The 27,952-nt window shown below is 47.4% G+C and overlaps 7 protein-coding genes across 7 annotated transcripts; 2 read left to right on the top strand and 5 right to left on the bottom strand.

The window, feature by feature from the left end:
* Positions 1-7,960: 7,960 nt before the first annotated feature.
* N7520_001622 (uncharacterized protein) lies at positions 7,961-8,398 on the bottom strand (the record flags this gene model as incomplete). The annotated part of the gene is made up of 1 exon (XM_057135557.1): positions 7,961-8,398. One exon carries the CDS (start codon positions 8,396-8,398, stop codon positions 7,961-7,963), a length of 438 nt encoding a protein of 145 aa, XP_057001493.1.
* Positions 8,399-10,385: 1,987 nt separating this feature from the next.
* On the top strand, positions 10,386-10,945 carry N7520_001621 (uncharacterized protein; the record flags this gene model as incomplete). Its single annotated transcript, XM_057135556.1, has 2 exons — positions 10,386-10,445; positions 10,799-10,945. The coding sequence occupies 2 exons, from the start codon at positions 10,386-10,388 to the stop codon at positions 10,943-10,945; spliced, it is 207 nt and encodes a 68-aa protein (XP_057001492.1).
* An 882-nt stretch (positions 10,946-11,827) lies between these two features.
* On the bottom strand, positions 11,828-13,039 carry N7520_001620 (alpha/beta hydrolase; the record flags this gene model as incomplete). Its single annotated transcript, XM_057135555.1, has 1 exon — positions 11,828-13,039. The coding sequence occupies one exon, from the start codon at positions 13,037-13,039 to the stop codon at positions 11,828-11,830; it is 1,212 nt and encodes a 403-aa protein (XP_057001491.1).
* A 628-nt stretch (positions 13,040-13,667) lies between these two features.
* On the bottom strand, positions 13,668-15,035 carry N7520_001619 (MCT family MFS transporter; the record flags this gene model as incomplete). Its single annotated transcript, XM_057135554.1, has 2 exons — positions 13,668-14,094; positions 14,149-15,035. The coding sequence occupies 2 exons, from the start codon at positions 15,033-15,035 to the stop codon at positions 13,668-13,670; spliced, it is 1,314 nt and encodes a 437-aa protein (XP_057001490.1).
* Positions 15,036-16,821: 1,786 nt separating this feature from the next.
* On the top strand, positions 16,822-20,116 carry N7520_001618 (uncharacterized protein; the record flags this gene model as incomplete). The annotated part of the gene is made up of 3 exons (XM_057135553.1): positions 16,822-18,431; positions 18,513-19,327; positions 19,386-20,116. 3 exons carry the CDS (start codon positions 16,822-16,824, stop codon positions 20,114-20,116), a joined length of 3,156 nt encoding a protein of 1,051 aa, XP_057001489.1.
* Positions 20,117-20,813: 697 nt separating this feature from the next.
* N7520_001617 (ankyrin repeat domain-containing protein) lies at positions 20,814-23,923 on the bottom strand (the record flags this gene model as incomplete). Its single annotated transcript, XM_057135552.1, has 3 exons — positions 20,814-21,358; positions 21,411-23,296; positions 23,355-23,923. The coding sequence occupies 3 exons, from the start codon at positions 23,921-23,923 to the stop codon at positions 20,814-20,816; spliced, it is 3,000 nt and encodes a 999-aa protein (XP_057001488.1).
* An 853-nt stretch (positions 23,924-24,776) lies between these two features.
* On the bottom strand, positions 24,777-25,076 carry N7520_001616 (uncharacterized protein; the record flags this gene model as incomplete). The annotated part of the gene is made up of 1 exon (XM_057135551.1): positions 24,777-25,076. One exon carries the CDS (start codon positions 25,074-25,076, stop codon positions 24,777-24,779), a length of 300 nt encoding a protein of 99 aa, XP_057001487.1.
* Between the last annotated feature and the right edge of the window lie 2,876 nt (positions 25,077-27,952).

The following is a 27,952-nucleotide window of genomic DNA, read 5'->3' as shown; positions in this document are numbered from 1 at the left end:
TAGTATCGGTCAAATTGCGGTTCTGCTCGAGCTATTCAAAGTGATTGGAGGTCTCGAAATGCTTGTTGTGTCCTCTCAAAAGTGTCGGAACAATGGATCATGTAATCAACTTTATTAGTCAGCGTACCACATGTTAAATTGCTGTGGTGGAGACTAGAGAATACCAGACAAGTACACAGACGTGACCCATACCATTGGTACATGCTGTTCGACCCTGATTACGTGTTCAGAGAAAAAGGCTTTGTCACGTGACACATGCTACGGCCCCGATGCTGCTGAAGAGAAGTCGATTTGAGCTTCCAAAAATCCATGCCCATTTTATTGGCGAATCGAAAATAACGGAGAATTCCGTACTCGGTGATATCGATTTTGCCCAGGAATTCAGTCTGCTAGGTGTGGGGATCTATGAAGAGGAAGCTAAGGCTACCCGTCGAACTGCCATGGCAGAACAAAGAAAGGGTCTTGCGTATTGGTGCTTGATATCTAGCTCATTGCCTCTCGTTCAGGTACAACAGTGGGAGTTGCGCTACAGTGATGTGGTGTGAGATGCGAGCTCGCCGTCTCTACCTTGCATCATGACGGCACGCGTCCACATCGCAGTCTTGAGCATCTAATCATGTAGCTATGTCTTTCATCCCGATGGGCAGCTTTGCGTCGCTGTGTAGCTGATGTCTTGCGATGCATTGCTCCCACAAGGCTTCGAATCACGCGTGAGCTGCTGACTCACGAAGCAAGACTGCAAGGCTCTTTCGTGGCATTCTCAAGTGCTTTCATCTAGTTCTAAGACGAGTGCTCGTCATGCTAGGCAAAGTCTAGGCCGGTGATGCAGGGCTCATTATGCTTTCGTCCTGCATGCTGCTTTTCCAACCGCCTGCGTAATTCCCTGATAACACTCGATGGTGTATCCTTTTCGTAGACTGATGACTGCTGTTTGTGAGACACATGCAGTAGACCGACTTGTTCGATGTCCGGGATGGTAGCCTTGTCAGTGTGTGGGACAGGGGAAGCTCGCAACGTAGACGTACACAAAGGATGTGAATGGTGTCATTTCATCGGATCTAGGGCTCACGCGCAGTGATATGGGACTCAACGGTCGGGCTGCTGAGCATTAGTTTCATGTTTGTATCATACGTGGTCGACTTTGAATCAACTTGATCCCAATTGTCTCATGATGTGTCGCAGTCGTACTCAGAGGAGACTGGTGTAGACTTATTGGTCATATTTTTGTGAGACCGCTAGAAATCCCAGTCACGCATGCGATTTAGATGTCATACAGTAGTATACGTAGTGCTAAAAAAAATGTTGTTCGTTCATTGGAGGTGTCATATACTGTACACATGTGGTATATATATCGGGAAGTTTGAGCCGAGTGGATTCTTGGTGTAGATTACTGGGATTTTTGACGTGATGTAGCTTTCCGTATGGAATATAATTATCGACCGTATGTCAAAACTCTGTTACTTGTCCGGGAGGACTTGACAACCACTGTTGGCCTATGAGAGAAATACAGTGCTGTGGGCGGGATCTTCCTCCAAGTCGGACGGAGCGTGCGCGAGGGAAGACACACCGCCTGAGCGCCTCACCCCGTTTGACAACAACGCGTCCAGACTCAGCTTTTTTGCCCATCGACGCATCGGCACCGTCATCATCGACAAATTGTCTTCAGTGCTGGCCACTATTTTCCAGGCTGGTCACGGTTTCAAGCTGGTCACCATTTCAAGCTGGTCACCATTTCAAGCTGGTCACCATTTCAAGCTGGTCACCATTTCAAGCTGGTCACGGTTTCAAGCTGGTCACGGTTTCAAGCTGGTCACGGTTTCAAGCTGGTCACGGTTTCAAGCTGGTCACGTTTCAAGCTGGTCACGGTTCTTAAGCTGGTCACTGTTCATGAAGTCGTGCTCGATTGTTTACCAACGCTCATTCAACTGTTTGCATAGCATTTCAACTGTTAAAAAGCCGGTGAACTGTTTGGAAAGCCGGTCAACTGTTGAGGAAGCCGTTTAACCGTTTAGACAGCCGGCTCAACTGTTTACCAGAGCAGACTCAACTGTCTACACACGCTCATTCAACTGTTGATGAGAACAGTTCAACTATTTACCAGGCCCGGCTCAACTATTTATCAGAGCAGACTCAACTATTTACGCACGCTCATGCAACGGTTCACGACGCTCAGTCAACTATCACCGAAGCAGGCTGGTTGCCACCATGGACTATTGATCACCGCATCTACCCGTCACCACCAAAGCCAACCTCAACAGTCAGCTTGGGTTTCCAGACTTCTGAGACACACGTGAATAATGCGTTCTTGCCCAAATGTGATGATCTTTGACCGAGCGACCAGCCTGGATGTGTGTGTATACATGCTCTACGTGTGTATACATCTTGTGAGATCGGATTCTGGACTTGATACTACAATGCACGGCGAATTCGGTAAGAGCAAAATTCTGGGTTTGTTCGTTCTCTATACAACGTTATCTAGAAGTGAAAACAGGCTCTGAATGCGCTCTCCTGGCCCTACTGCCAGTCCCTTCGCCCATGGCCTGAGCCTACACAAGTGAACTATCGATGTTGGCGCAGGTCTTGGCTTCTTCAACTGCAGAGCGAGAGTTGAATACTGGTCCCTAGCACCACGTAGAGGTGCCTGCACTTTGCTAGAGTTCCTTGGTGTCGCAGCTGTCCCCTGCGGAGCACTTGATTTCGCAGAGCATCGTACTGCGGAGTCCCTTGGTGTCGCAGCTGTCCCCTGCGGAGCACTTGATTTCGCAGAGCATCGTACTGCGGAGTCCCTTGGTCTCGCAGCTGTCCCCTGCGGAGCACTTGATTTCGCAGAGCATCGTACTGCGGAGTCCCTTGGTGTGCAGCTGTCCCCTGCGGAGCACTTGGTTTCGCAGAGCATCGTACTGCGGAGTCCCTTGGTTTCGCAGCTGTCCCCTGCGGAGAACTTGTTAACGCAGCGGTCTCCTGCGGGTCTCGATTGTCATCACAGCGTCCCCCTGCGGAGTTCACTTGGTAACGCAGCGCCCCCCTGCGGGGAACAGTTGATCACGCAGAGCCTATCCTGCGGGGAACAGTTGCTAACGCAGAGCCCATCCTACGAGGAACAGTTGGTATCGCAGAGCCTATCCTGCGAGGAACAGTTGGTATCACAGAGCCTATCCTGCGAGGAACAGTTGGTATCGCAGAGCCTATCCTGCGGGGAACAGTTGCTAACGCAGAGCCCATCCTGCGAGGAACAGTTGATCACGCAGAGCCTATCCTGCGAGGAACAGTTGGTATCGCAGAGCCTATCCTGCGGGGAACAGTTGCTAACGCAGAGCCCATCCTGCGGGGAACAGTTGGTATCGCAGAGCCTATCCTGCGGGGAACAGTTGCTAACGCAGAGCCCATCCTGCGAGGAACAGTTGGTATCGCAGAGCCCGTCCTGCGAAGCATGTTTGGTGACGCAGAGCTTGTACTGCGGACCCGTGGCCACGGAGACCCCCAAGCCTGCAGACAAGAGATGGAAACCATGACACACGGGAGTGTGAGGAGGGAAGTCCTGATTCTTTCTGGGCTGGAAATCTGGCGCCTTTTATGTCAAGTCGGCTACGTCTCTTCACAGAAACCCCCTGCGCAAATCCATAGGAACGGCCACTGATTTGCGAGGGCATTGGAAAGTTACTTGGAAATCTTTGGCCAGAAGACACACCTCCCATGGATCCGTGGTTGGTCTCATGTTGCCAGGGGGACCAGCCCTTGGTTCCATCAAATCAATCATCTAGACTGACCATTTCCTGCGGTGGGTTACGTCGGCGACTGAGTACCAGAATTGATGAAATGGATTCCATGGAAACGATCGCTGTGGCAATCAAATTGCGTTGCATTGCAAGTTGCGACAGAGGTAATACAATACCGCATTCAAAGAGGGCTAGACGCAATGGCCATGCAAGTACGATCATAGGTACTATTGTCATTATTGTCGCGCATCGATCAAGAACTTCTGCAGCGTACGTTGTCCTTGTTTTCGCCAGACTCTGAGAAACCAAACAGTGGTGTTCAGCAAGATGCAAGAAGGACTGGACCTCGAGACCAACCCACGTGCTATTTAAGGTTTAAGGTGCCGGCCGATCATTTCGATCTCGCCGTCCCACTTTCCACCTGTCATCTTATGCACCCTATTCCTGACGATACTTTAGCCATTGGTAAATTCTTGATGAGAAGGTTCATCAATTGCTACGAATACTACAAAGTATCTTCTTGCTCATCTCTGTAATCGACGCGCGTGGCAGGACAAAACCTGAGACTTCACGAGTACCTTTGCAAGTACCCTGGTAAGTACCCGGGCAAGACTTTGGCTGATCTGCGGGCTCAACTTACCGGCCACGGACCCGCTGCGCTCCTGTTTCCAACAACCTTGATTGGTGGGGCATCTGCAGTCCATATGACTCACAACCCCACCGCGCCTGACCAACCAAACGCCAGCCTGTCCTCTGGAAAGGCATCGATCACTTTCTAGAATTTCCATGTGGCGCAAGACCCACTATTGATGTTACATCCTGGACCACGAGCCATGGAACTACATCCTTGACGGGACTTACACGCTAGCTCTAGAACCTTGTCTCTCTCTAAATTTGATCATAACAGCGAGCTCGTGTACGCATGCTGCCCATAAAATGCATGCGCTTAGATTAGACACCTGATAGTTGGGAATAAGTTACATATCAAGAACAGAACAATCTTTCGGTGGCTCATGTGTCATGGCCTGCCTGGCCTCAACCTTTAACTCATCATTGCCCTTCGCACATGCTCGGAGCAGGGATGTGACATGCATCGTGGCACGCACGTTAGAGGGAACCGAGTTCTGACGGTCGCAAATTGCTATCTCACTCGAGCCAACGGAGTGATTCCTTCTATACCTGACAACGTTTATTCAAACAAAGCCGAGGTCCTCGATCAGCTCGGTATTGAAAGTCTACACGGCATGTGAAAAATAGATGGACCCTCGATCTTGATCGACCCTAACTTTGGACCTCGAGAGCAGACACTCGTGGATCTTGACGTTGTTAGGCTGATCGCAGGCATGGAGCTTCGCAGCCAACATGAGGGGCGTCTCCCCCCGATGATCGGGACAATCGACATCAATCATCTCCTCTCTCGCAAGGGTTGCAGCAGCGCTAAGGTCTCCGTAGATCACAGCCAGGTGCAGGATGGTTTGGCCGCGATGATTCTTCTGATTGATCTTGGCCCGAGGATCCCGCAAGAGCATTTCCAAAATCTCATACTGTTGATATTCTAAAGCCACTAGAAGTGGCTGCTGGACTTTTTGATCGGGGCTGTAGAACTCGATATCTTTGCGGCGGAGCAGCTGTCGTACGATTGACACGCTGCCCTGCGTGATGGCCATCGACAGCGCAGTCTGACCGTAGGCATTGCATCGAGAAGCACGAAGATCATCATACTTTAATAGTAGATCGATAGCCGCGTGATCTCCGGCTTGCACGGCCAGTATCAAGGGCGTGTGTCTTCCATGTATCTTGTTGATATCCGTGGTGCACGTGCAGAGGTACTTCTGGAGCGCATCAGGCTGGGAGAATTGTTGCTCCAGTGGAGGGCTAGGGTAGGATAAAGCGGGTGACATGGTGGTGGTGAAGATGGATGTATTGGACAAGATATGAGGGATCAGGTATTGTTAGATTGATAAAGGTGGTATCAAGATCTGGATGGTGGTTTATATATGCTTGCAAGGACATCCACCAGATCGTTGAAAAGCAGTCCATATATTCAAACATAGTCGGCTGCATTCTTGAACAGATATGTCGAGTCGGGATGCACAGAATGAACGCTGTGTTCTGCATTCGTTCGATGAAGTATACATGGAATTCCAGTGGTACTCTGCAAAAATGACCATGACCATAAAATTTGGTGGCCAAGAACATAGAATGTATTGGTGCTGGAAGGTAATCTTCCATAAAAAAAAAGCAGATCTGGTCCCAGGATCTGGCCCTGTGCTCCGGAGGCCATTCATGACTTCCTCTGGGATCGAGGCTAGCACCCTGGAAAAGAGGCACTGCCTTTCACTGGTCATTTTCATTCGACAATTGCTGATGTACTGATGGAATTCTAGATATTGTACCTGATGCGTTGGGTTGAAGAACTTCTTGGCCATATAACGACATTTACTTCGTGTTTATGTTTTCGCACAATGCAGATTGGTCAAAATGTCTATTCTACATGCTCTTCAATGAACCAGGAGGATATACGCAATCTATATTAACACAAAATTAAGGCTAAGATATGATGGCGGATGCTCACGTATGTGATGCTGCGGCCGAGTGGTATGTGTTAGGCCTATAAAATGGTAGTTCCCTTAATCTAACCCTCTATTAAACCCTAGATAACTAAATTATGCTAAAGTTTAATAACTAGGAAATTGAGGTGCTGTAATGTCTGTTAAACTATATCATGTTTTGCCATATCCTAACCGACCTTCCAGCTAGCCTTCTAAGATTCCTAGGCTTGGGGCCACTGGGCGAGCTGGAATCCATGTTCGTGGCTTACGGCGATGGGTATGTTTAGAAGCTGTGGCTATATTTTCGTGGGGCATTGGTTGCAGCCTGGCAAATGGAGATGTCCGTGTCGGTTTAGGCTGAATTTCATAGCAGGGTTGCTGGGGAATGTTCGCAGAGTGACCAGGGCTCGAAGGATCGCAAGCGATAATAGGCGGCGATTGCAAGTCTTGAAAGGAGATATAGGCCGGATGACTGAGATCTATCATCTGTAGAATCTGCGTAAGGTGTCGACTCATGATAGCGTCGAGTTCCTTTCGATCTAGTAATAGTGGGGCCGATGGAGTGTCATCATGAATTGTGGTCGACGGAAATGAGGTGGGTGGTTCTTTCAAAATAACACCATGCATTTCCACATCGGCTGTTGAAATTCCGACAGAGAGGCATAGATGTTGGAGACGGTTAAGCTGGAGAGACAATCTGGTGAGCTATATGATCTCATGGGAGATATCATACAGTAAGGGGTTAAATGAGTTACCGACATACCAGTTCCTTACATGAGGCCCAGTAACATTGGAGGTGTTGCAGTAAAAGGAGGCTGGACAAGACTCGTTCCCTCAACAAAGCCAACACGGATGGACTAGCCTCGGGAAAAATTCCGGTGGGCCTCTGGGATAAGTTCAAACAAGCCAGATGGATCGAAACCGCGAGAAAAGCACAGTATGCAATGAATGGTGGATTGGCTGAGGCGCTGGATGGAGCGAGAGACATAAAGCTAGTCGCGACATCGGCAAAATGATTCAAGTGAGACACCGAGATCTGAGCGCACAAGTGAACATAGTCAGGGGAGGCTGAAACCTTTCGTCGTAGGAACATAAACATGGCAAGATGAAGTAGGGCCCGACATTGGTGGTAGACTGCTTGAAGCGATAGTAGCAATTCTGGGGCCTCGCCTGAGTCTTGGAGGCAACCACCATGTAAATAGTGAAGCGAGGGTGGGAAGGATGAATAACAGGAAGTGACTTTACTGTCCAGCGTAAAGAGAGCTCCCCATCTCACTGCCGGATCCGCTTCGGGTGCAAGACTGTAAATAAACCTGAGACTATAAATAAACGATCTAGCCTCGCGCCTAATGATGTCGTTGAGTATGATTTGAAAGTTTAATATAGCACCTGAAACAACGTACCAGAAACCTAAGGCCTTGAGTAGGGCTTCTTGCCCAGGTGTTGGCTGTGTTATACTGTCTATGCTACCAATACCCCTAGAGACAAGGCCCTCGGAAGATTGCGTAATATCGGATATATCGATCTCCTGGTTCGTTGTGGCGAAGCTATCATCAAGCACAAAACATCGACAGAGCGTGTCGGCCCAGAGGCAGGACCATCGCAGGTCCCGGGACTGAGGTTTTGGCAGGTGTAGACTTTGCATTTGTAGGTCTCGTGTGGCCTGTATGACCATATCTATCTGTTTTTGAGCTAAACGGTCATATGGAAATTGCCCGAAACCGTGATGGACTTACTTGCAGTCGCCTGAGACCTCTCCCTCTGGCCAACGCCAAACCAATAAGTAGTGAGATTGGAGAGGGTTCGAACAGTATCGACAGAAGGCGCATGCAATTGGAGGGACACGATGTGACTGGCATTATTCGCCCAGTCTTGGCCGTGATGACGAGCGATATGCGAGATGCTTGCCATGTCATCGAGTCGACGCCACTTACTAGGCGTCTGTGCGCGGCCCAGGAATAAGGAAGCCAAGGCGAACATGGCATGCAAAACACCGGTGCATAACTGGCCGTGCAAATAGAGGCGTCTGGTGCGCCCTTGTTGGTGAATGATACTGGAGGGAATGAACTGTGAGAAGTACACGTCCAGCAAAGTGAGCTCAGTCGTTTGTGAGGCGAGCTGAGTCTCCATCGCAAGTGATGTGAGAAGACTCGATCGGCCTTCTATTGGCCTGGAGTGATATGCATTTATGAGTGCAGTGCTATGATCGTCCCTGGGTGTGGCCTTGATACGTGTTTCTCTGTTTTTTCGTCGAGGGTAAGCACACTCGGCGTTTAAGCAGCGACATCGATCGCAAATTGGCAATTCGCGGGAGCATTTGCGCTGACAATCTTAGCGACGAATCTGGTGAGCGAGGCATGCAACTTACCTTGTGATTCCGACAGCGCTGGCAAGATAGACTGGCAAGATCCATACTCAGGGCCTGGAAGTAAAACGTGGCATTGATAAGAACAACTCATGTGGCCACGACCGGGTTCCAGCTCAGCGTACGACTGCATGAGTTGACTAACCTTTGTTGGAAGATGGCTTAATCAGCATTGTCATGAGATTTTTACCACCACTAGACTACATTCGGAACGGCTAGGTATATGAGAAAAGCATGGGATAATTAAATCAACTTAGCTAACTTAAATACTGCCTGGGTTAGCGAAGGTCACGGTGAAGCACTTGGAAACGGGAACAACGGAACACGTGAAATTGGCTGACGGTTGAATTGGTAATTGCAAATTCAATTTGGGTTGATGCAATCTCTGCTCAGAAATTCAACGCACACGCGCACCGCAATGGAAAGAGACTGATTGGTAGAACGATCAGAACACGGTCAATTCAAATCAGATAATAACGTAAGCCACCCCTCCGGCAATTTCCACCTCAATTGTCAGGCACCCATCCTCCACCGCCACACACACCGGTAAGCGAGTCGGCCACGTAAGCCAGCCAGCCACCTCAAAATACAGTAATAAAGATGTTCTATGCCACAATAACGCATGACAACAATATCAATTCCTCGGAACTCATATATCTAGAGCCATGATGATTTAACTTGAAATTTGGTGTGGCTTTAAGCAGGATTTTTGCAACATTGCCATAAAATATATCATGATTTGGCCATCTACCCACCAAATATCAATCTTGCTCAACCACATACCAGATAGAATCAAAATCCCAGAATATCATTTTAGATAGTAAGATGGGTATCTCCCTATAAGAAGTTATGTAGGTGAAGCTATGGTTTTGAAGATATGAATTGTAATTTATCGCAATTACTATGTGTTTTGGGGTGACCGGCTGGCTTACATGGCCGACTCGCTTAACTAGTGAAGAAGGGAACGCTCGTTGGTAGGATAATCGGAGGTGTGCGGGTCGATTTAGCTGCACAATCACTAACAATAAGCCACCGTAGGTTTATACGAGAGATCCTTAGGTAATTGCCCTTATGAGTAGATGAGAGAGGTGTAGAAGCGTGTTATGTAATCCTACCTTCGAGGTCCTAGATATATCCGGTCCTATATAACAATATACTGTGAAATATGCGTTATGATATATGCCGGAAAAACCTCACCCGGTCTGTACTGTAATATCAAGTAACAGGGGATCCCCACTATAATAGGTAATCCTATATCTTGTTCGAGCCTTTTTTCGCTTTTTTTTCTTTTTGAGCGTGATTACCTTTAGCCAACATAATCGCGCTTTGTATCGTGATTAATAACTTTTGATAAGTTAACTTGAAACAAGATTGATAACGTTTTTCACAAGCGAGCTGACCGCACAAGCGGGCTGATCACCCCATCAAAAACGCGTCTTCCATACCACCCCACCACCTTTAACCACCCACCATGCCACCAAAAAACGTGCCCAAAAAGCACGAAATTCAACAGAGCAGGAGGGTAGAATTCTAATAGCTATCCAAGTTATCAAAAACAAGGATTTACCCTCTATGCGCGAAGCTGCACGTATATACTATATACCCTATTCTACACTTTCAAGTCGTCTTGCGGGGGTTATCTCTCGCGCGAATTCACGCGCAAATTCACACAAATTGACTAAAAACGAAGATATATCGCTTTATGAATGGATAATATCCATGAACGATCGTGGATCTGCTCCACGACCCAGTATGGTGGCCGATATGGCTAATTTACTGCTGGCAGAGCGTGGAGAGACCCCGATTCAAGAGGTCGGCCAAAATTGGTCAAAAAACTTCGTTAAACGACACCCTACCCTTGAAGCTCGATATTCAAGGCGATATAACTACGAACGTGCGAAAATGGAGGATTCATAGGTTATACAGGAGTGGTTTGACCGTGTGCAAAATACTATACTCAAATATGGTATCACCCCGGCGGCAGCCACAGGTATAGGCGTTAAGCGGCTTTTTAACTCCGCGCGGGTATCTATCACTATCAATATAGCTCTCTAAAGCCATTAACCATTCAGGATCTCATGATATTCATATATATATCATAATTTGAGATCAAAGATAGCCACCGAGCGTTTATCAATGAATATCTTTCATCTGAAGAGAAATAGGCTAGCCAGGAGGAGAAGGATACAACTATCCAGCAGTTCGAGCCTATCAGTGATAACGAGGAAGATGATAACAGTGGTCATCACAGCAGTAGCGATGGTGATGGTGATGGTGATGGTGCCAGCCCTTACAGACCCAGCGGGCTCTGATCGAGGATGAAGCCAACGGTGAGCCTAGCTTACCTAGTCAGCGTTATTCAGGGAGGGTTCGGCAGCGCTCAACACTTCTTGATGGGTATGAAACTGAGGGTTGGAAGCGACGTAAAACTTCAAGCTAGTCCTGTATATAGTAGCTGCAAATATTACTTATAAATCACTTATTTCAATCATTCTTTTTTATCAATCCAAATACTACTACCCTAGTCAAATCAGTAAGAGCAATGTAAAGTAAATACCTAAAGATACAGCTGAAAAACGCATGATTTATGCAAACATGGGTCTTCAAAAGTATTTGTACTGTTTGTGATGTTTGTCGGCCCTCGAAAAGCCCGCGGGCGACCCTCGTGAGGGCTAGCAAAAGACCAGCCCGACACGCGGGCAGGCAAGACCGGCCCTCTGCCCGCCCGCGGGCGGGTCCGCAGGCGGCCCTCAGAGGGCGGCGTGCGGGCCGTTACGAGGTCTACTAAATAGACACCTTCACCAAATTAGTAAGGCCGATAGTAACTTATGTGAATATAGTGCCGAGCGCGAAACAGTCTCACATTCCTTACCTCGATGTACTGTACATAGTGGAATAAATAATATCGCGCACTGACTTAAATCGCGGGACCGAGCCTCGTTAGTCTATCGCAGATGCTAGGAGGTAAGCCTAAAACTAGAGGAGATGCAAGTGAGCCGAATGTAAGGGCATGGAAACCCGACGTCAAGATTGTCAGGGCTGACATCGCGTTTGCATTGAAAATAACATCCACAAATCTTCAAAAAAAAAAGATTAAAAAATTCAAGCAGATAAGCACACGTTCGCGAAGGTACCATATCAGTGCCTCCTTCAACTACCAGAATGATTCAAGCAAGACATTAGGCAATACTGAACTACTCTGAAACCACATCGTGAAACCAATCTAGCAGTCGTTGATTCATAACCACAGCAGCCCCCACATGGCAATGATGGCCTGCCCCGTCCGCAGCAGTAAGCGTATGAAGAGTCGCCTTCGCCCCAATATTCTCTTTCACCCAACCCGGCTGTCCCCGGAAGAAGTGATCATCAGCCGCATCACCAACATAAACCGGACATTGAATCTGGCCCTCGACTCCCTTAAGTGCCATTTTCTTAATCTCATCAAGTAGTCCTTTCACATCTTTCACATTGAAACACCACAATCCTTGATCAATGATCCAACGAAGTGTAGTAGAGGCATCGGCCCGAGAGCAGAATTCATCGATCTGAGCATTTAGTCCCATCGTATCGCCAGCTTCAAAGGATGCTATCCACCCAGCGGGTAGGAGATGATCCGTAAAGGACTTATACACGTCCCAAAGCCCATCGATAGCTATGACAGCCGCAAGACGATGCTCAAATGCCGCTGCTCGGACAGACAGATATCCGCCAAGCGAGTATCCTAGCAAGCCTATACGTGCATTGTCAACTTCAGGCTGCTGGAGCAGGTAATCGACGATAGGTGTGACGGCCTTCTCCCAATCATAGATGAACCCTCGGTTCTGTCCTCGGCGGATAGTTGGCTGCCCAGGCCCTTCATAGAGAATGACGTTGTAGCCTCTCTCCAGGGCGGCAAAGCCAGAAACATGAAGCATCTCCTCTTGCGCGCCATCATACCCATTCCCAAGAATTAGAGTCGGTCTGGGCATGGAGCAATTGTCCCCGACGCGGAAGAAAATGCCGTGGACGTTGAACCCGTCAGCTGGGAGGATAACCCGCTCCCCAGGAGCGGGTAAGAGCGCGATAGCCCTGTCGAATGCGAGTGTCTGTTGGGTCCAGAGACTATTTATTCGGGGGTCATTTGGGTTGCGATGAATAAAGAAGTCGGCTGCGCGGAAATACGATGAAGCTCGAAAGTATGCATCTCGTGCGGAAATAGGGTGAGATTTGGCATTTATTTCCTCGGCTTGGGCTAAGACGCGTGAAGCTAGGTTGGCGAAGACGTCATGGAAGCTTTCCATGTTTCCTGGTTCGATGTGCTCGGCTGCTTCCAGGACTTCGCCAATGTCTGCGCCTTTGTAGCGTGCAAGGGCTAGGGTACGGAGCATCTCGAAATGAAATGCACCATCTGGACTGAGGGGAAGCATGGTGATGGTGAAAGTTGGAATGATTAGTATGACGTGAGTGTATATCGATGGTGAGCATTCTTGTAGCGAACCTTCAAGTTGCTGGAGACAATTTATATATTTCGCTGATGCATAAGGTGTTTCAAAATAACTCTGCTCTGTTCGCTTTTTGGGGAGCCGTTTGCGCCGAATCTGCGCGTCAAAGTCCGCTCTGTCATAGTAGCGGTCAACAACTCTGTGGAGATCCTGATTTCGGGACTCATATAACCCATTGAAGCAGCAATATCTTTGATCGGTGTTCACAAAGAGGGCGCTATCGGAAGCGGAGTACAATATAAGTTCGATTGTCAGGTTACTAATTATCCCTATGGAGCTTATCATGCAGGTTCTAAATCTTTGGTATTAGTTGTACTCCAATACGCTAATCGAACCGGGATAATTTCTTGTATGTCCCATAGTCTAGATGCATGGAGTTTCCTCCTTAAGATCACCCGGAAATCTTCCAAACTTTCACGGCTCTTCCTTTTTTCACGAGAGTCTAAGACGCATGAATTTCTTTGCGAAGTGCTTTTGTAACAGTTTTTGATGACTGCGAGAACTGATAAGAACCTACCTGGTCTATACGCTAATACATCAACAACAATTCATCCTACAAAACAGTCCACTTGAATCCTCCCTTCACGACACGAGTCAGGACGACCAAAACGGCACCGGCACACATAGTGGCCCCCGCAAAAATCTCCAAATAACCATAATTACCCTTGTCCACAGAAACCAGTGCGCCAGCAATTGGACTGCCTGTAAGCACAGCGATCGACACAAAAAAGTATAAAGCTCCCGTGCGAATGCCAATCTCCTGGATTGGAGACAATTGGGCAATCAGAGCTGGCGTCAAGGAGACATAAGCACCGGAAAAAAAACCGAAGAATGCAGCATATAGGATAACGGCTACGTTTGAGCGGCCGGTGAGCCATAGTGCGAAGGTGAGGATACCCGAAGTTAGGGTTGCCACACACATGACATTGAACCGACCGACCCGATCGGCAATCAGACCCGGAATAATACGGCCAAAGACACTAAAATTATTAGCACAGTCTTCTGAGTTTGAGAGGTTATGTCAAGTTCCTTACCTGGTTGCGTTAAGAATCGCCACAAGATAGTTCGCCAATTTAGAAGACATGCCAAGGGTTTGCGCTTGAGCGGTAATAAAGTTGAAGGGTAGGAATAATCCAAACGAAAAGAGCGATAGCGAGATAACCAGAAGCAGAAACGGAATCTCCGTGAACGGCTTAAGATATTGTCGAATATAAACTGGCTTTTGTTTGTGAATCAGCCGCGACTTCACGGTCAGATTGACTATGATAAGACCCCCCAGAATAAGGAAGGCAACCGCGCGCATAGTCCAGCCGAAGCCAATACGGCTGATGAGACAGTCAACCATTACAGGGAAGATGACACCACCAATGGAAGCACCAGAGGCAGCCAATCCAAAAGCAGTCGCGCTTTTCCTCCGAAACCAGCTAGCAAGTGAGCCCAGGGAGGCATAGTAGATGGCGCTAGCACCTAAAGCACTGCAGACAGCTTGAGACAAGAATATTTGATAATACTCCTTAGAGATGGAGGTCATCATCAAGCCAAACACGTGGGCAAAGCCGCCGACAAGCAGCAGCCACCGGGGCCCATAATGATCAAACACCTTACCCAAGACAATTCCGCCACCGTACATCATGAAGATTTGGGTGGATGCGATCCAAGCAATTGTAGATGCAGAGTAAGCATGCAGTAACTCTTTTTCGTAATAATTCTGAAATACTCCGAGAGAGTTTGTCCAGCCGAAAGCTATAAAGAGGGCCCACCAGCTACCAAAGGTAACCAACCATGCATCACGACCCCCATCGGGAGGTTCATTCATGGCAACCTCTACCGCCGGTGGTGAAGTGTGATCATCCTTATCGATACCTGGGCTTCTGCGGGCCTCATTTAGGGTCGACTCGCTAGTCGAATTTGTTTGATGCATTGATATCGCGTAGAAGACCTTGTTGAGATCGATCTATAAGAGCAACGGATAGACACGAAAAGGATAGACAAGGGGGTTGTAAGAGAAGGAAGAGAAAAATAACTTCAAGAAAAGTCATTGAGAGATGATAGCCATGGCTTTTTACACGTTTTTCAAGGGGGTCCCGAGCTCGGTGGCTTGTCAGGGCGAGGGCCGAGTGATTATGCAACTGCGGACTTTCGCTTCGTACTTTAGGGTTAGAAATGTCCGCTTGACGCTAATTAGTGCAAAACGAGATTAATACGCAACGTGGACAATGATGAGATAATAATCTATACATTCCACCCTTGTATCAATCTCCAAATCTAACAATCTTGCTCTGCCAAGGTCGAGCGATAAATGGCCGAGGATGAAAAATACTCTTGAGGTACTGTGTAATACTGCAAGAGGCTGTGTATTGGAATCATAGGAGGTCCGTTTGTCCGCCAAGGCGCCCCGAGCAAACGTTAGACATTATACCGCTTTCTCCACCGCCTGAGCCAGACGAAGCACGGCCCACATTCGGCAATACTTTACCTAAGCCATAAAAAATGCCCATATTGATAGTTGCCGAAAAGCCTTCAAAAAAAAAGGAGAAAAAAAGACAGAAAAGCAAACTCAGTATATACACACTGGGAAAAATGCACCAAGAATCTAAGTTGCGTATGTAGAGTAAACATCAAAAACGTCCTTTTTTCTGCGCGCACAAAGAGCCACCACCATCTCGGCTGCCTGCGGGCCGTTGGATATCGGCCACTTCCGAAGCCCCATCGATGAGAACTCCTGATTGGAAGGGAATGGGTCAAATCAGAGTCGATTGATCGATAGATCGTGTTCACCATAGGATCGCAGCATTACAAGTGGAGCCTATCAGAGCTTGGCACCGAGACACGTAACTCGCCTGAGCTACACAATATAGAAAATCGTAAGGTGGCGCTTACTAGTGTTGCTTCTGCACCTTGTGCGCTGAAAAGTTCAGAGCGCCATACTTGCAGGTTCCTAGATGCGGAGAGCAATACACATATTAATCATAGAGGCCAAACGTCCATTGCAGGTTATGAAGTGAATGAATTATTGGCATGTGAAGCAAACGCTTCGTCGTAGCCTTGCCTGTCTTTCTAGAGTGGGCTTTTTCATTGCGAGATAAACCACCAACTATGGGTGGATTTTTGAATATTGGGGGCGAAACTAGATCGTGCGTTAGATTGAAGTCGCCATTCGTCGGTGATGGTGTGATGTTGACAGGTCCTGCACTTGGGCCTCCATCATACTCCATTTTTCATCTAAAATTTCACTGTAACGATGCTCTAGACGTGCAAGCGCGAAGGAACGGGAGGCTGGATGTGTCTGTGGTGGACGGACTCTGATACAGATGAAATTCTAGTTCAAGTTATAAGGCACAAAAGCACGTGACGGAAAGCAAGTGTCGGAACAATGGATCATGTAATCAACTTTATTAGTCAGCGTACCACATGTTAAATTGCTGTGGTGGAGACTAGAGAATACGAGACAAGTACACAGACGTGACCCATACCATTGGTACATGCTGTTCGACCCTGATTACGTGTTCAGAGAGTTATGAGCCCGGATTATCTCTCCTACCGTGATATTTTGATTGAATATACGTTCTAGAAGCTCTCCTCGACTTGCGACGACAGGATTGTTTACCCCTGAGATCACTGACGACGACAACAAAGTTGCCGCGTCAACCCCTCCGAAGAACACGACAATTGAGAAAGGATTGAAAGCCATTTGAAACCAACTAAGGATGGACCCCACGGTATCTGTCTCACAATGGAAGGGTGAGAAGCTGAAAAACAGCTCTCATTGGCCAGCTTGGTACTCTGCGATGAAGCAGTTTGCCAAGACTAGGAAAGTATGGGATTATTGCAATCCTGAGAAACCAGCCCCGGAAGTGCTGGAGGAGCCGCAGGCCCCCGCACGACCGCGGTTACATATCCCACGAGGGGCAACTACAGAGGTAGCCAAGACCCTAAGGGAAGAGTTTAAGGATCGTCAGATGGAGTATAGCTACGACCATGACGATTACAAAGAGGAGCTCAAAAGGTATGAGAAGGTGGAAAACGGCCTACAATTAGTTGAGTTCGTGATCACTGCGTCAACAGATACTAAGCTACACCGTCTCATGGATGATCTTGAGACTCCGTACGAGAAGATTAGCTTTCTCAAGAAGCGCTTCTCACACACAAAGTCTCACCAGAATGAAGTCCTGCTACGCTGGGCAGAAGGGTGCGTACGACCACCAAAGAAGGGTCAAAACGTACTATCCTGGCTAGAAGAGTGGGAGCTGATACGTGATGAAGCGGTCAACCTAAAAGTGGAGAGTGACACTGCGCAGCATCCGCAGCTGTTTTTACATGCTGTAAAGGACATCCTACCGGTCTGGTGGGAAGCTCGGTTCCAGGATATCGTACTAAGAAGTAATACAATCGAGATAAACGATCTGATTGAGTCCTTCCGTACCTCCTATACTATGTCGTATTCCGAGACTACCAAGAAGAATACCAATTCTATATCCAAAGCAGCATTTGCCACATCGACCTGGCAGGGTAAAGCAGAGGCTGAAACCTCTAGAACCGACAGAAAAGACGGGAAAACTGGACCATTTCAGGACCGGAGCTACTGCCCTTGTGGCATGAAACACCCGGTCACCCGGTGCTGGGTGTTGAATGAAGACCAACGACCGGATGGGTGGATGGGCCTACGAAAGGCCTCCGAAGCGCTGAAGAAGTCATTCAAAAAAGAACCAGAGTGGAAGGTCTGGGCCGAAAACCAGATCAAGAACTCACCTGACTTGGCAGGAAAACCGTCTGGATCAGCAAATTTAGCCCACGTTGGCTTTGCCACAGTCGCCCTATCAACTGAAGTTGATACCAAGTACCGAGACCAATGGGTATTGGATACCGGAGCAAGCGTACACGTATGCAACGACCGGACCAAATTTACCGAGTATAAGGAAGACCCCTCGTATCTCCGTACGGGTGACAATCGGACCGCAATTGCTGGAGTCGGTACAGCAACCTTCACCGGAAGGGATCCTACAACTGGCAGACCGCGTGTGGTTAACCTGTATAACTGCCGTTATTCTCCAGATTTTCACTGCAATTTGGTTTCCTTAGGCAGGATAGAGGACCATGGAGGATGGTGGGATATGAAGCAAGGAAGGATTATGATTGGAGATCAACCTATTCTTGAGACCTACCGAGAACATGATATTTATCTGTTCTCACAGACGCGAGATGAACGTACAGTCTTTCGGCCGAAAACAGAGGGTCGTACGACTACGATCAAGACCCAAAACAACACCCAGCATAAAACTGCACTTGCTACCCGACGATCAGAGAAACCGTTGAAATCGTCTGCCAATACTAATACGTGGCATAAACGACTTGGCCATGTCTCGAAGGCAGCAATTTAGCAACTACCGAAACTGGTCAGTGGAGTTGAGGTTGTACGAAGCACGGAGGATGGGGAAGAGCGACCGGATGATGAAATTTGTACGGTCTGCAGCTTGGTCAACGCTCCACGACAGGTCTCGCGGAGACCGATAGGCAAGCACTACGGACGGTGCGGGAGGGTCTACTTTGACCTAATTCAGGTCATTATGGGATATAATCAGCACTGCTGGATAACCCATTTCTACGTTGGGGGTATCCGGTTCCACTGGTTAATGACCCATGTGAACAAAAACGGGTGCCAGCAAGCGATCAGAAGCTTTATCGCTTTCGCTATTCGCTGGCTAAATTTGCCGATTAAGGTGTTCCACTCTGATAACGAGAGATCAGTTGATGAGAGTATTCTACTGCTAATTAAGCAGCTGGGGTGTGTTCACACGTTTACAGACCCGTATACGCCTGAGATGAACGGTCCGGGTGAGCGTGCTGGAGGTGTGATTATCCTTAGAGCGAGAGCGCTTCTAAAGGAAGGAAAACTACCCGATAAACTATGGCCAGAAGCGGTAAAAGCGGCAGTATACCTGCTGAACCGTACGCCTACGAGATTGGAAGATGGGACTTGGATAGTTCCATGGGATGAAGCACGGCGCTTTAGTGGGTTCAACCAGGGTACCGAGGGTACTCCTGTCAATACTCCCACAAAGACGTCGCTTGCGAATATCAAATTGTATGGATCACTTGCATACTGCAGGATCCCCAATATCCCGAAACTTGACAAAATGAAGTCACGAGCTGAGATAGGATATCTCGTTGGCTACGTGGCCTCGAATATCTGGCAAATCTGGATACCGCACCGTGGTCAGGTCAGGATGGTCCGAGACGCAGTTTTTGATGAAAACCGACGTTTTTTCGGCAGAGAACCATGACCCGGATGAAGGGGTGAAGCTACCAGTTCCAGAGGACTATCCTCCCACAATCATGGAGGAAGGACTAGAGGTCGACTGTATTCGACAGGGTCTCGACGAACAGACTGCTCGTACGAGTATTGCCGAGAGTACCCCAGAAGGGAGCTCTCCGGGACGGTCCTATAGAGCAAGAGATGCGGATGATGTAGACGTCATACAGGATCAAGAATCTGGAGGATCTAGAGAACCACAGGAGACGACAATACCACACTCGGGACAAGATCAAGTTTTTGTGCACAAAACCCCAATTGATCATACCCCACCACCGGATTATCCAGTTAGAAGCAATTCTGCGGAAACTACCACTGATCAAGGGGTGAGGGATGATCCTGAGCGTCTCGCTCAGGACCATAATCAAATAGATCAGACGCCTGTTTCGCCAGTATCACTACGGGAACCGAGCCCGGAGGATCAACTCCAGGACCAATTACAGCTATCCCTACAGGAGAGCGTTGAGCAAGAGGATCGTACGACATCGGCCAAGAACGACTTGGCAGGGTCATTGCCTAAGGATCAAGATCGCGATTGTGCAGCTGTGGATACCAGCAATATCATCCAGGGACCGAGGGTGCGAATATCGAGACGAGACCGAGACTACGCCTATAACACCATGTTTATCGATGACGACAACGGCGACGATACCACAACAACCACTTTACAAGCGTTTGCTACCGGTCTATGATTTCAGCATTTACTTTCCAAGGTTCTCGCCGGCCTCGGCATGCCTGAGAGCCATAGAATGGTGTGATGTTATCCATGCGGTATCGCTCGCTTCCAGTCCATTTTGAAATACAGGCGATTCCGACATGTGTACCGATGCTAAGGAGGATTCTGTATGGCTACTTTCACCATGGGCTATGTAAGTGCCACAGCGATGGAGATTGGTGGAAAATTCTTTTGTTTGCTATATTTTCTCGAATTTTGCGCACTCGTTCTCCGCTGTGGATGTATACTCCTCCCTCTATCTCACTAAATCGGGTCGCCTGATGTTCAAGATTTATGTGGTCTACTGCTAAAACAACACCAAAACTAATAATATCTAACTGTATTTTAAAAAGCAGAGATGACGATTAGTTTTATTAGTCTGATCTGGGATTGTGTCGGTGGGGATGTAGTCGCCCGAATTGAAACAGCGAATCGCATGCGGAAAGCTTCCTTTCGGCACCGCCAATTGCTTAATGATAGTGTCGATTAGCTTCATGGAATACTGTTGGGATTGAACTCGAGTCATGAAACTCGTAAGCGAGGTGTCGAATGGCAGCGTTCATATTTCAATTAAACTTGTTCCCTGTTGAAGCAAAAAGCAAATTCCACATGTGGATATTGAACAATCGAAGGTCGAAAATCAAGCTGTTCAGAAGAACCACAAATTCCAGATGTCAGGTTTCTTCCGTGAGCTGTAGGAACTCCTCGTAGCGCTTAAACTTCTTTCCCTGGCTATATACTTCATCCCCAGTCTGTCCTGCCGAGGGCTTATTCTGAGCCAATATTTCCTTAATTTCGTTGCACCGCCTTATCTCGTCCGGACCATACGGTGCGTCTTCGAATGAGGTGTTGCTGGTATAGTGCTCTGTATCCTTCGTCAACATAGGCCAGTCATAATGTCTGCGATCATTGTTGAGGAAATCTAGAGGCGTCAAGTTGGTGTCGGAAATAGGCGATGGGTCTGCCCCGTGATCAAGGAGCAGCTTCACAATCTCAATGTGACCGTTCGCAGCTGCACCATGGAGAGGTGCCCAACCGAAGGTATTCGTGAGAGAAGCAGGCACTCGTTGTTTAAGGAAAAATTCAACCTTGTCTTTGTTTCCGAGTACGGCAGCTCGATAAATTTCGTGGACCTTGCTATCGCTAATAAAATCATAGGTCCGACGAGACATGTGCATGGGATCGGGTCGAGGATTCGATTCGAGGAGAAATGCAACAGCTTTAACCGTCATCGTTAGTAAAGGAAGGGGAACAGGGATATCAAGACTTACCGTCGAGACAGTTCTCATCTCCTGCGTTTGAAGTGAGAGCCGTTCTAAAGTATTCATCTTCAGCATCTATCTTGGCACCACTTTCTAAAAGTAACCGCACAAGTGGAACTTTGTTATTTTTTGTTGCCCGATGTAGCAAGGGTTGCCCTTGTGCATTCTTGGTGTTGGCGTTTAGTCCCCTTTGTAAAAGAACTTGAACGGATCTGATTTTGCCAAGTTCAAGTGCAAGGAAACAAGCAGTTTTTATATAATCCAGCGGTGTCGCAGCAATATCTCCGGAGCCAGTGTCATCGTTGGAAATTTTGCGATCTTTCCTAATCTCATAGGTATCATCGGAATCGTCGGAATCGTCGGTGCTCTCATAGATCTCAAGTTTCCGGTAGAACCGGTTGCTATCCTCGAACTCATCGGCACACTCGCCATTCTCATTGGCTTCATCAGGATCATCGCTGCTCTCATCGGTGTCGTTGATCACATCGGCATCGTCACCATCCTCATTCGCATCAAAAGGATCGTCGCTGATACCAGCACTGCCTTGCTCCATGATTCTGCTACTGAGACACCTTTTCATCATCTTTTGAAACATGCTGAGTGACTCATTTCCAGCAACTGAGCTACTTCTGGAGCTTCCATGCTCGCTCGGCGTCTGAGCTTCGTTCATCATTTCTTCGATCTCCCCAACTCCAATACACCTCAGCAATAAATCAGCATCCTCATCGTAGGCGATCGGTATGATTCTGCTCCATAATTTAGAGATAGGTTTGTCTTTTCCTCTGCAAACAGCGTTGAAAGGGGGTTTAATTGGCGGCATTCTGAGAATCATCTCGAGCATCACCAAAGGGAAAAAGTGTGCAACAAGAATAAGAGGGAATGTAAAAATTGACAAAATATCGACTTCGACTCTCTCCAAATACAACTGCAAATTGGAGACCCTGTAGGGGCTGATAATGGTTTCGACGTGTTTCTCAAGACCTTTTTGAGCGGCAAAGAGAAGAATGGCGTGTCCTTTTCGTGTATGTAGATCAACATGGGCCTTCTTATCGAGTAGAATACCGGCAATGTCATGAAATCCGCTTTTGAAAGCGATGGACAATGGCGTTTCACCATAACTTTCGGATTCATTGACATCTGCCGAACCATCGATCAGCTTTTTCACGACTTTTGTGTACCCCAAAAATACGGCCATGTGAAGGGGGTGGAATTCGAGTCTCTCAGCGTCTCTGTAATCTGCTGAATGCAGGTCATCCAGCATCTCTGACTTGATTGGGTATATCTTGGTCTGCTGGATGCCTTGGTAATAGAGGGTCCGAGCTGATTCGTCCCTGATGAATCTTTCTAATTTGTTTTCGAGATCACCATTCACGTCGTCTGGTTTGGACCGCAGTTGCTTGAGATGAAGATTCAGAAATCTGGCTGCATAATCCATGAAAGGATGTTCCGTAACAGCGCGAGACCATTCGATTGTTTTCCTGCTGCATTCCAAGAACTTTTCTATGCAGAATTCACATATCTCCGCCTGAAATTTTGGGAAGTGTTTCTCTCTTGTGCCTTGGAAGTAGTCGAGAGCAGAGTAGTGAATGAATCTCACGATTCCATCTAGATCTACGTAAATACTTCCAATGCACATTGACGACAGGTCCTTGTCGGTCATATTGGCTTGGCGAATCACGTATCGGATATCTTCCAATGTGAGTAGTCGTTGTGCATATGACATCCAGGATAGAACCTTCAATGCAGTTTCGTGATGATCTCCGACGCTCTCTTTTTTGAGTCGATCTATCATTTTTGCATACCACTCTGAAACACTGGCCGGTAGCTCTTGAAGCGCGATCCTGAAATCGGGGCAGCTTCTTAACCATCTCACCTGCAGCACAGCAAGCAGAAATCTAAGCACAAAATTTTTAGTCTCAGATATCATACATGGAACGCACGGTGTAAACTTACACATCATTGCATCGTGCTGTGACCTCTTTCTTGACGCGCTCTATAGTGATACCATCGGACCCGGGTCCCACGGGGCCACCGGGAAAAGCATCATCAATAAAAGAATGCAGATCGTCCTTGTGCGCCTTAAGATGCAATTCTGTAAATTTCGTGGACAACTTGGTGTAGCGTTCGAAGTATCGGGTAGTAACCAAGATCCGGATGTCGCCACAAATACCTTGCAAGTGCTCCATCAAGTCGTTGCGAATGTCCGACAAACATTCATCCAATGCATCCACAACAATGAATAGAGCTCTGCCTGCTGTCAATTGTGATAGCAAGCTTTTGCAATCTTCCGATTGAAGCTCAGTATATCTCTTGTTGCCTCTCCTCCCCCCTTTGGTCGACTCTTCGAAGGCCCTTTGGACACAATCGGGTATGCCTCCCATGGAGACGACTACTTGACGTAATATAGTCCCTAGTAGCCGATGGGTTTCTAGACTTCTTTCGTGTGACATGAAGAGGTACCCAACTAGTGGCGGTGGTGACTGGGTCTCTGTCTTTGCTGCCTCTTCAAGATGATGGATCATGATGGCACTGCGGAAAATCAGCTAGAGCACGGGAAAGAAATCACGAGTCTTTTCCTTACGCTAAAACACTTTTACCAGCACCAGCTATTGACTTGTCAGCGATCTGTATGCTTGAGAATAGAGCCAGCAGCTACTCACGTTTACCGATACACCAAAGTCTCGATGATCCCGAGCACTTCCATTTTTTGAAGTCATCATGGTTGAGTAACCATCTCCCGCTCGATTCCCTCGTCTTTTTGGAACCCAATTGCTGCAGTAACTGATCGCGCTTTGTATAAAAGTCGAGATCTGACAACCAGTCCAGGGTATTGTCAAAGTCATCTTTGGTCACCTTTTGAATGACATATTGAACTTTATTGAATCCTTTCGTTATCTCATTCAATGTCATTTGGGGGATTGCCAACTGAATATTTTTTCGTGCTGTACGAACAGCGGAAAACCGTTGCTGAAGCTCAGAGTCACGAAAATGAACCGTGACGGCTTCGTTGAATCTCGCATCTACAGGGCAGCAATGCATCAGTTAGCTGGAAGTTCACTGTGAGTAGCACAAGACTACTTACAAAAATTGTCATCTTTATGGCTGACCACATAAGCGCATAATTCCAGGCAGCGCTGAAAAAAGTCTATGATGAGATTCTTGAGGTTTGGAACGGCTTTAAGCGCATCTGAAAGCTGATCAAGGCCGTTGAAGAAGCCGGCCAAATCACGGAAAAAATCACAGACTTTTTCTAACTTTGAATTGGCTTCGACCACAATCTTAAAACTGAAACGGATGGCTTGGACAACGAATACGGCGGGTGTGGCGAGTGGGACGACCTGGGAATCACGGTATTCTTCAGTTTCACTCTAAGCTTCAGAGGGGGTTGGGATCTCGTACCGTAGAAGTGGCTTCGCACAATTTGGAAATGACATCGAGGCTTTCCTCGATTATCTTCACGTTTGGGGTGAGCAAAGACTCAGCGAATTGCTTCATTTTCCCCTTTTGACGACCCCCCTTAAGTGCTTTCGTCCATTCACCGCGACTGGCAGTATCAGGACTAAGATTCTTCTCAAAGCGAAATTTCGTCTCAGCCTCAAACTTTGACTTCGATTCTTCCCACGCCTTGAGAACTTCGTCAGTCAAGGGCGGGATGATCGAATCGCTCGATGTCATGATTTTGGTTTGATCGGGGTTTCCCGGCGCGAACTCCAATGGAAGATGTAAAAACCCCAATTCAGATGGTGAAGGGTAATGGGTCAGGCACAATGTCGCGCTTTTATAAAAGCCTGAACAAAGTGCCGCCAGGATAGAGTGGTTGTTGGTCTGCCACAAAGCCCAAATACACCCAAAAATACACTGACGGAGCTGGACCAAATCGAAATTGACGTGTCAATATGTGTGCCGGGCCTGATAGAGGCGCCATTGACTTTAGTACATGTAGCTCTAGTTCGCTGACGTGGCACGCATTAGTTTTGCAAAAAACCGACCCATTTTTGCTTACTGGCTCGAAAAAAAGTACTGTAGGTGGCAAAATGACCCTCTTTCCATTTTAGTCCTCACTTGCATCCCATGAACACCCCCACAGCTCCTACAAACTCGATGTGTCTTTCCATGGTCCGGAAATCTGGGTAGCTTGAGGAGTGTTGGGTAGTTGGCCAAATGCAATCGTGAGGTCAATTTGCACTAGGGCCAATTTCTTGGTGACCTACTGTAGATTGCCTGTGGATGTCACGGCATCTCAATGCACATATTCGTCTACATTACATATGTAGACAAGACTATGTATCCAGCTGAAGAAAATTACTCGAGTGGGTCAAAACTCATAGTTAATATTCATATGTGCACAAGTGCATGTTGTCACGAGATCATCTTCACTCTTCAGACTCGCAAGTGCTTTCATAATGGGCACAAGAAGCTGTAAGGTATAACTCATAGTAAAACAATGATAGATCCTGGTCCAAATTTACGTATTATTGAAGTAGGTAGCGTGCCAGGATTGATGTCATCGCCGGTAGTACTGGAGCAGCGTGCTTGTAGGCTGCGCCTAAAAACGTGGGTGTATTCGGGACGAACCGCAACCTTACAATATGCCCAGGTGGCCACCGTTATCCCGCCGGCGCCTAGATTTGAAAAATGCATATCACGTACATTAGTGTAACTTGAAGTGAGGGACTCGAGACTTATGATTCAATATTGGCTGGAGTTGTGGGGCGGAAGTGTGCACGTGTGACTCGGACCGAGTTTCTACAAAACTAATCCTATTCCCGAAATACTCACTATACGCTCCATCCTTGGCAACCTCAAGTACTGTGGAGTGGCAGAGTGATTTTACGTACATGTGTGGATGTGATAGTGATACTTGCATAGTGGCGCACCTGAAGACCCACACCAGTGCTCCGATCCCACTTAATGTACGGAGTAAACCAACATTTGAACCTGGAATGTAGATTTCTAGTGATCGGCGAACAGTAAACGATTCAAGCGGGTAAGTGAGTGGCTTTCAAGGATAATATCGTAAATAACTCGATCTATCTGATTTGAACATTTCCACCTATGTTTTTTTTTTTTTTTTTTCAAAAAACGAGTTATCAGGACATAAAGTGATATCCATTCAAATGTTGGTTTTTTGACCAGTAGAATAAAGTCCCTAAACTAGCGCTCATCCAAACTTCATTCCAGTGTTCTTCCTCGAAGAGCAAAACAGGAACGAAATTATGGTAGAAACCAAGGTCTAGCTGCATAAAGGCCCAAAGTAAGGCAACAATCCCTATAGGAAACCTGCCTTGGTTTAAGGGGCTGTAAACTACGCATCGGCAATCCCGAGTGCTAAGGTGGGAACATTTGAAGGAAACTGGCGAGACAACGGGAAGCCCGCGAAGTGGGATGCGCTAGAACTAGCGTTGTTGGTGGAGTTAAGTGCAGTGCTCCTCGGACACGAACATGTATATTAGCTGCAGGGCATAGACATTGTGAAGAGGAAAGCAGGGCTATCTGACACACTAGGTACGATAATCAACGTGTGGGAGATAAGGCTTACGATTCAGGGAATTAGTTTGTTAACTAGTTAACCTGAAGCACGAGTGACTTAGTGGGGCTAGAAGATGCCGCTGGGGCGGAAAGACTGCACAGCTAGCAACCTTGGAAATTGGACAATCAGAAAAAAACTCCACATCAAGACGATCATTTGTTGTTTTTCAAAGGAAGATTACTTGTTTTTATTATTCAGAGAGAAATATGAGGATATATATACACAACGTGAATCCCAACTTGATTTCCAATTAGTTTGGTTCTTCATATAGAAATGCAGGAATTATTCCGATGTTGCAGCTTTGTTCCTGATGAACACTTGCCTTGTATCACAACATCATTAAGTGAGCGATCAATGTCGCGGCGAGGCTGAGCGGCAAGAGCAGAGGGCTGAGTGGGCAAGAGGAAGCGGATAAGGGTGAAGCACAGTATCTTCCAGGTAAGATGCAGCGTCACCTTCGTAAGAACATGCATAGGAGCTGCATAATTCATACAGACGGGGGGAATACGAATACCTGACACGGCGGGTAGAGCGATGTGAGTGCAGCATCCTACATGAGTCACATGTGATGTGATACAGATGTGTCGAGTCCAAGGAACGCTGTACGCACTAGTGCGGAGATAGATAGACCAATGGGATCATTGAACAGTACTTGAATCGCCTGGAGTGGCGTACAAAGTGGCTGAGACTGGGCTTCCCCGGGGTACCAAGGTGTAGGCCGCCTTTATGGAGCCTCGCGCACGCAGTCTTCCATGTAAACAACAGCGATGGCTTCCAGTCCAAGAAATTGTCTTTGAAAATGAAATTCCCTTGGGTCGAATTTGATCCAAAGATATATGACCGACGAGCCAGAAACTGTGTACAATTTCGACAGAGAGTTTTCACTACCAAGCATTCATTTTGCGGTCGATTTGCACTAATCTCAGTGCTAAAAGCTGTCATTTTGGCGGTGTCACGATGTTTCAGCGGGGGTAAGGACAAAACCGAGGTAATGACGTAACGCAGAGTATGTCAGCTGAAA

Source organism: Penicillium odoratum, assembly GCF_028828045.1.
Source record: "Penicillium odoratum strain IBT 22623 chromosome Unknown utg000001l_segment0_segment0, whole genome shotgun sequence".
Taxonomy (NCBI): Eukaryota; Fungi; Ascomycota; class Eurotiomycetes; order Eurotiales; family Aspergillaceae; genus Penicillium; species Penicillium odoratum.
The sequence above is the reverse complement of the archived record's forward strand: the minus strand, read 5'-3'. Positions and strand labels throughout refer to the sequence as shown.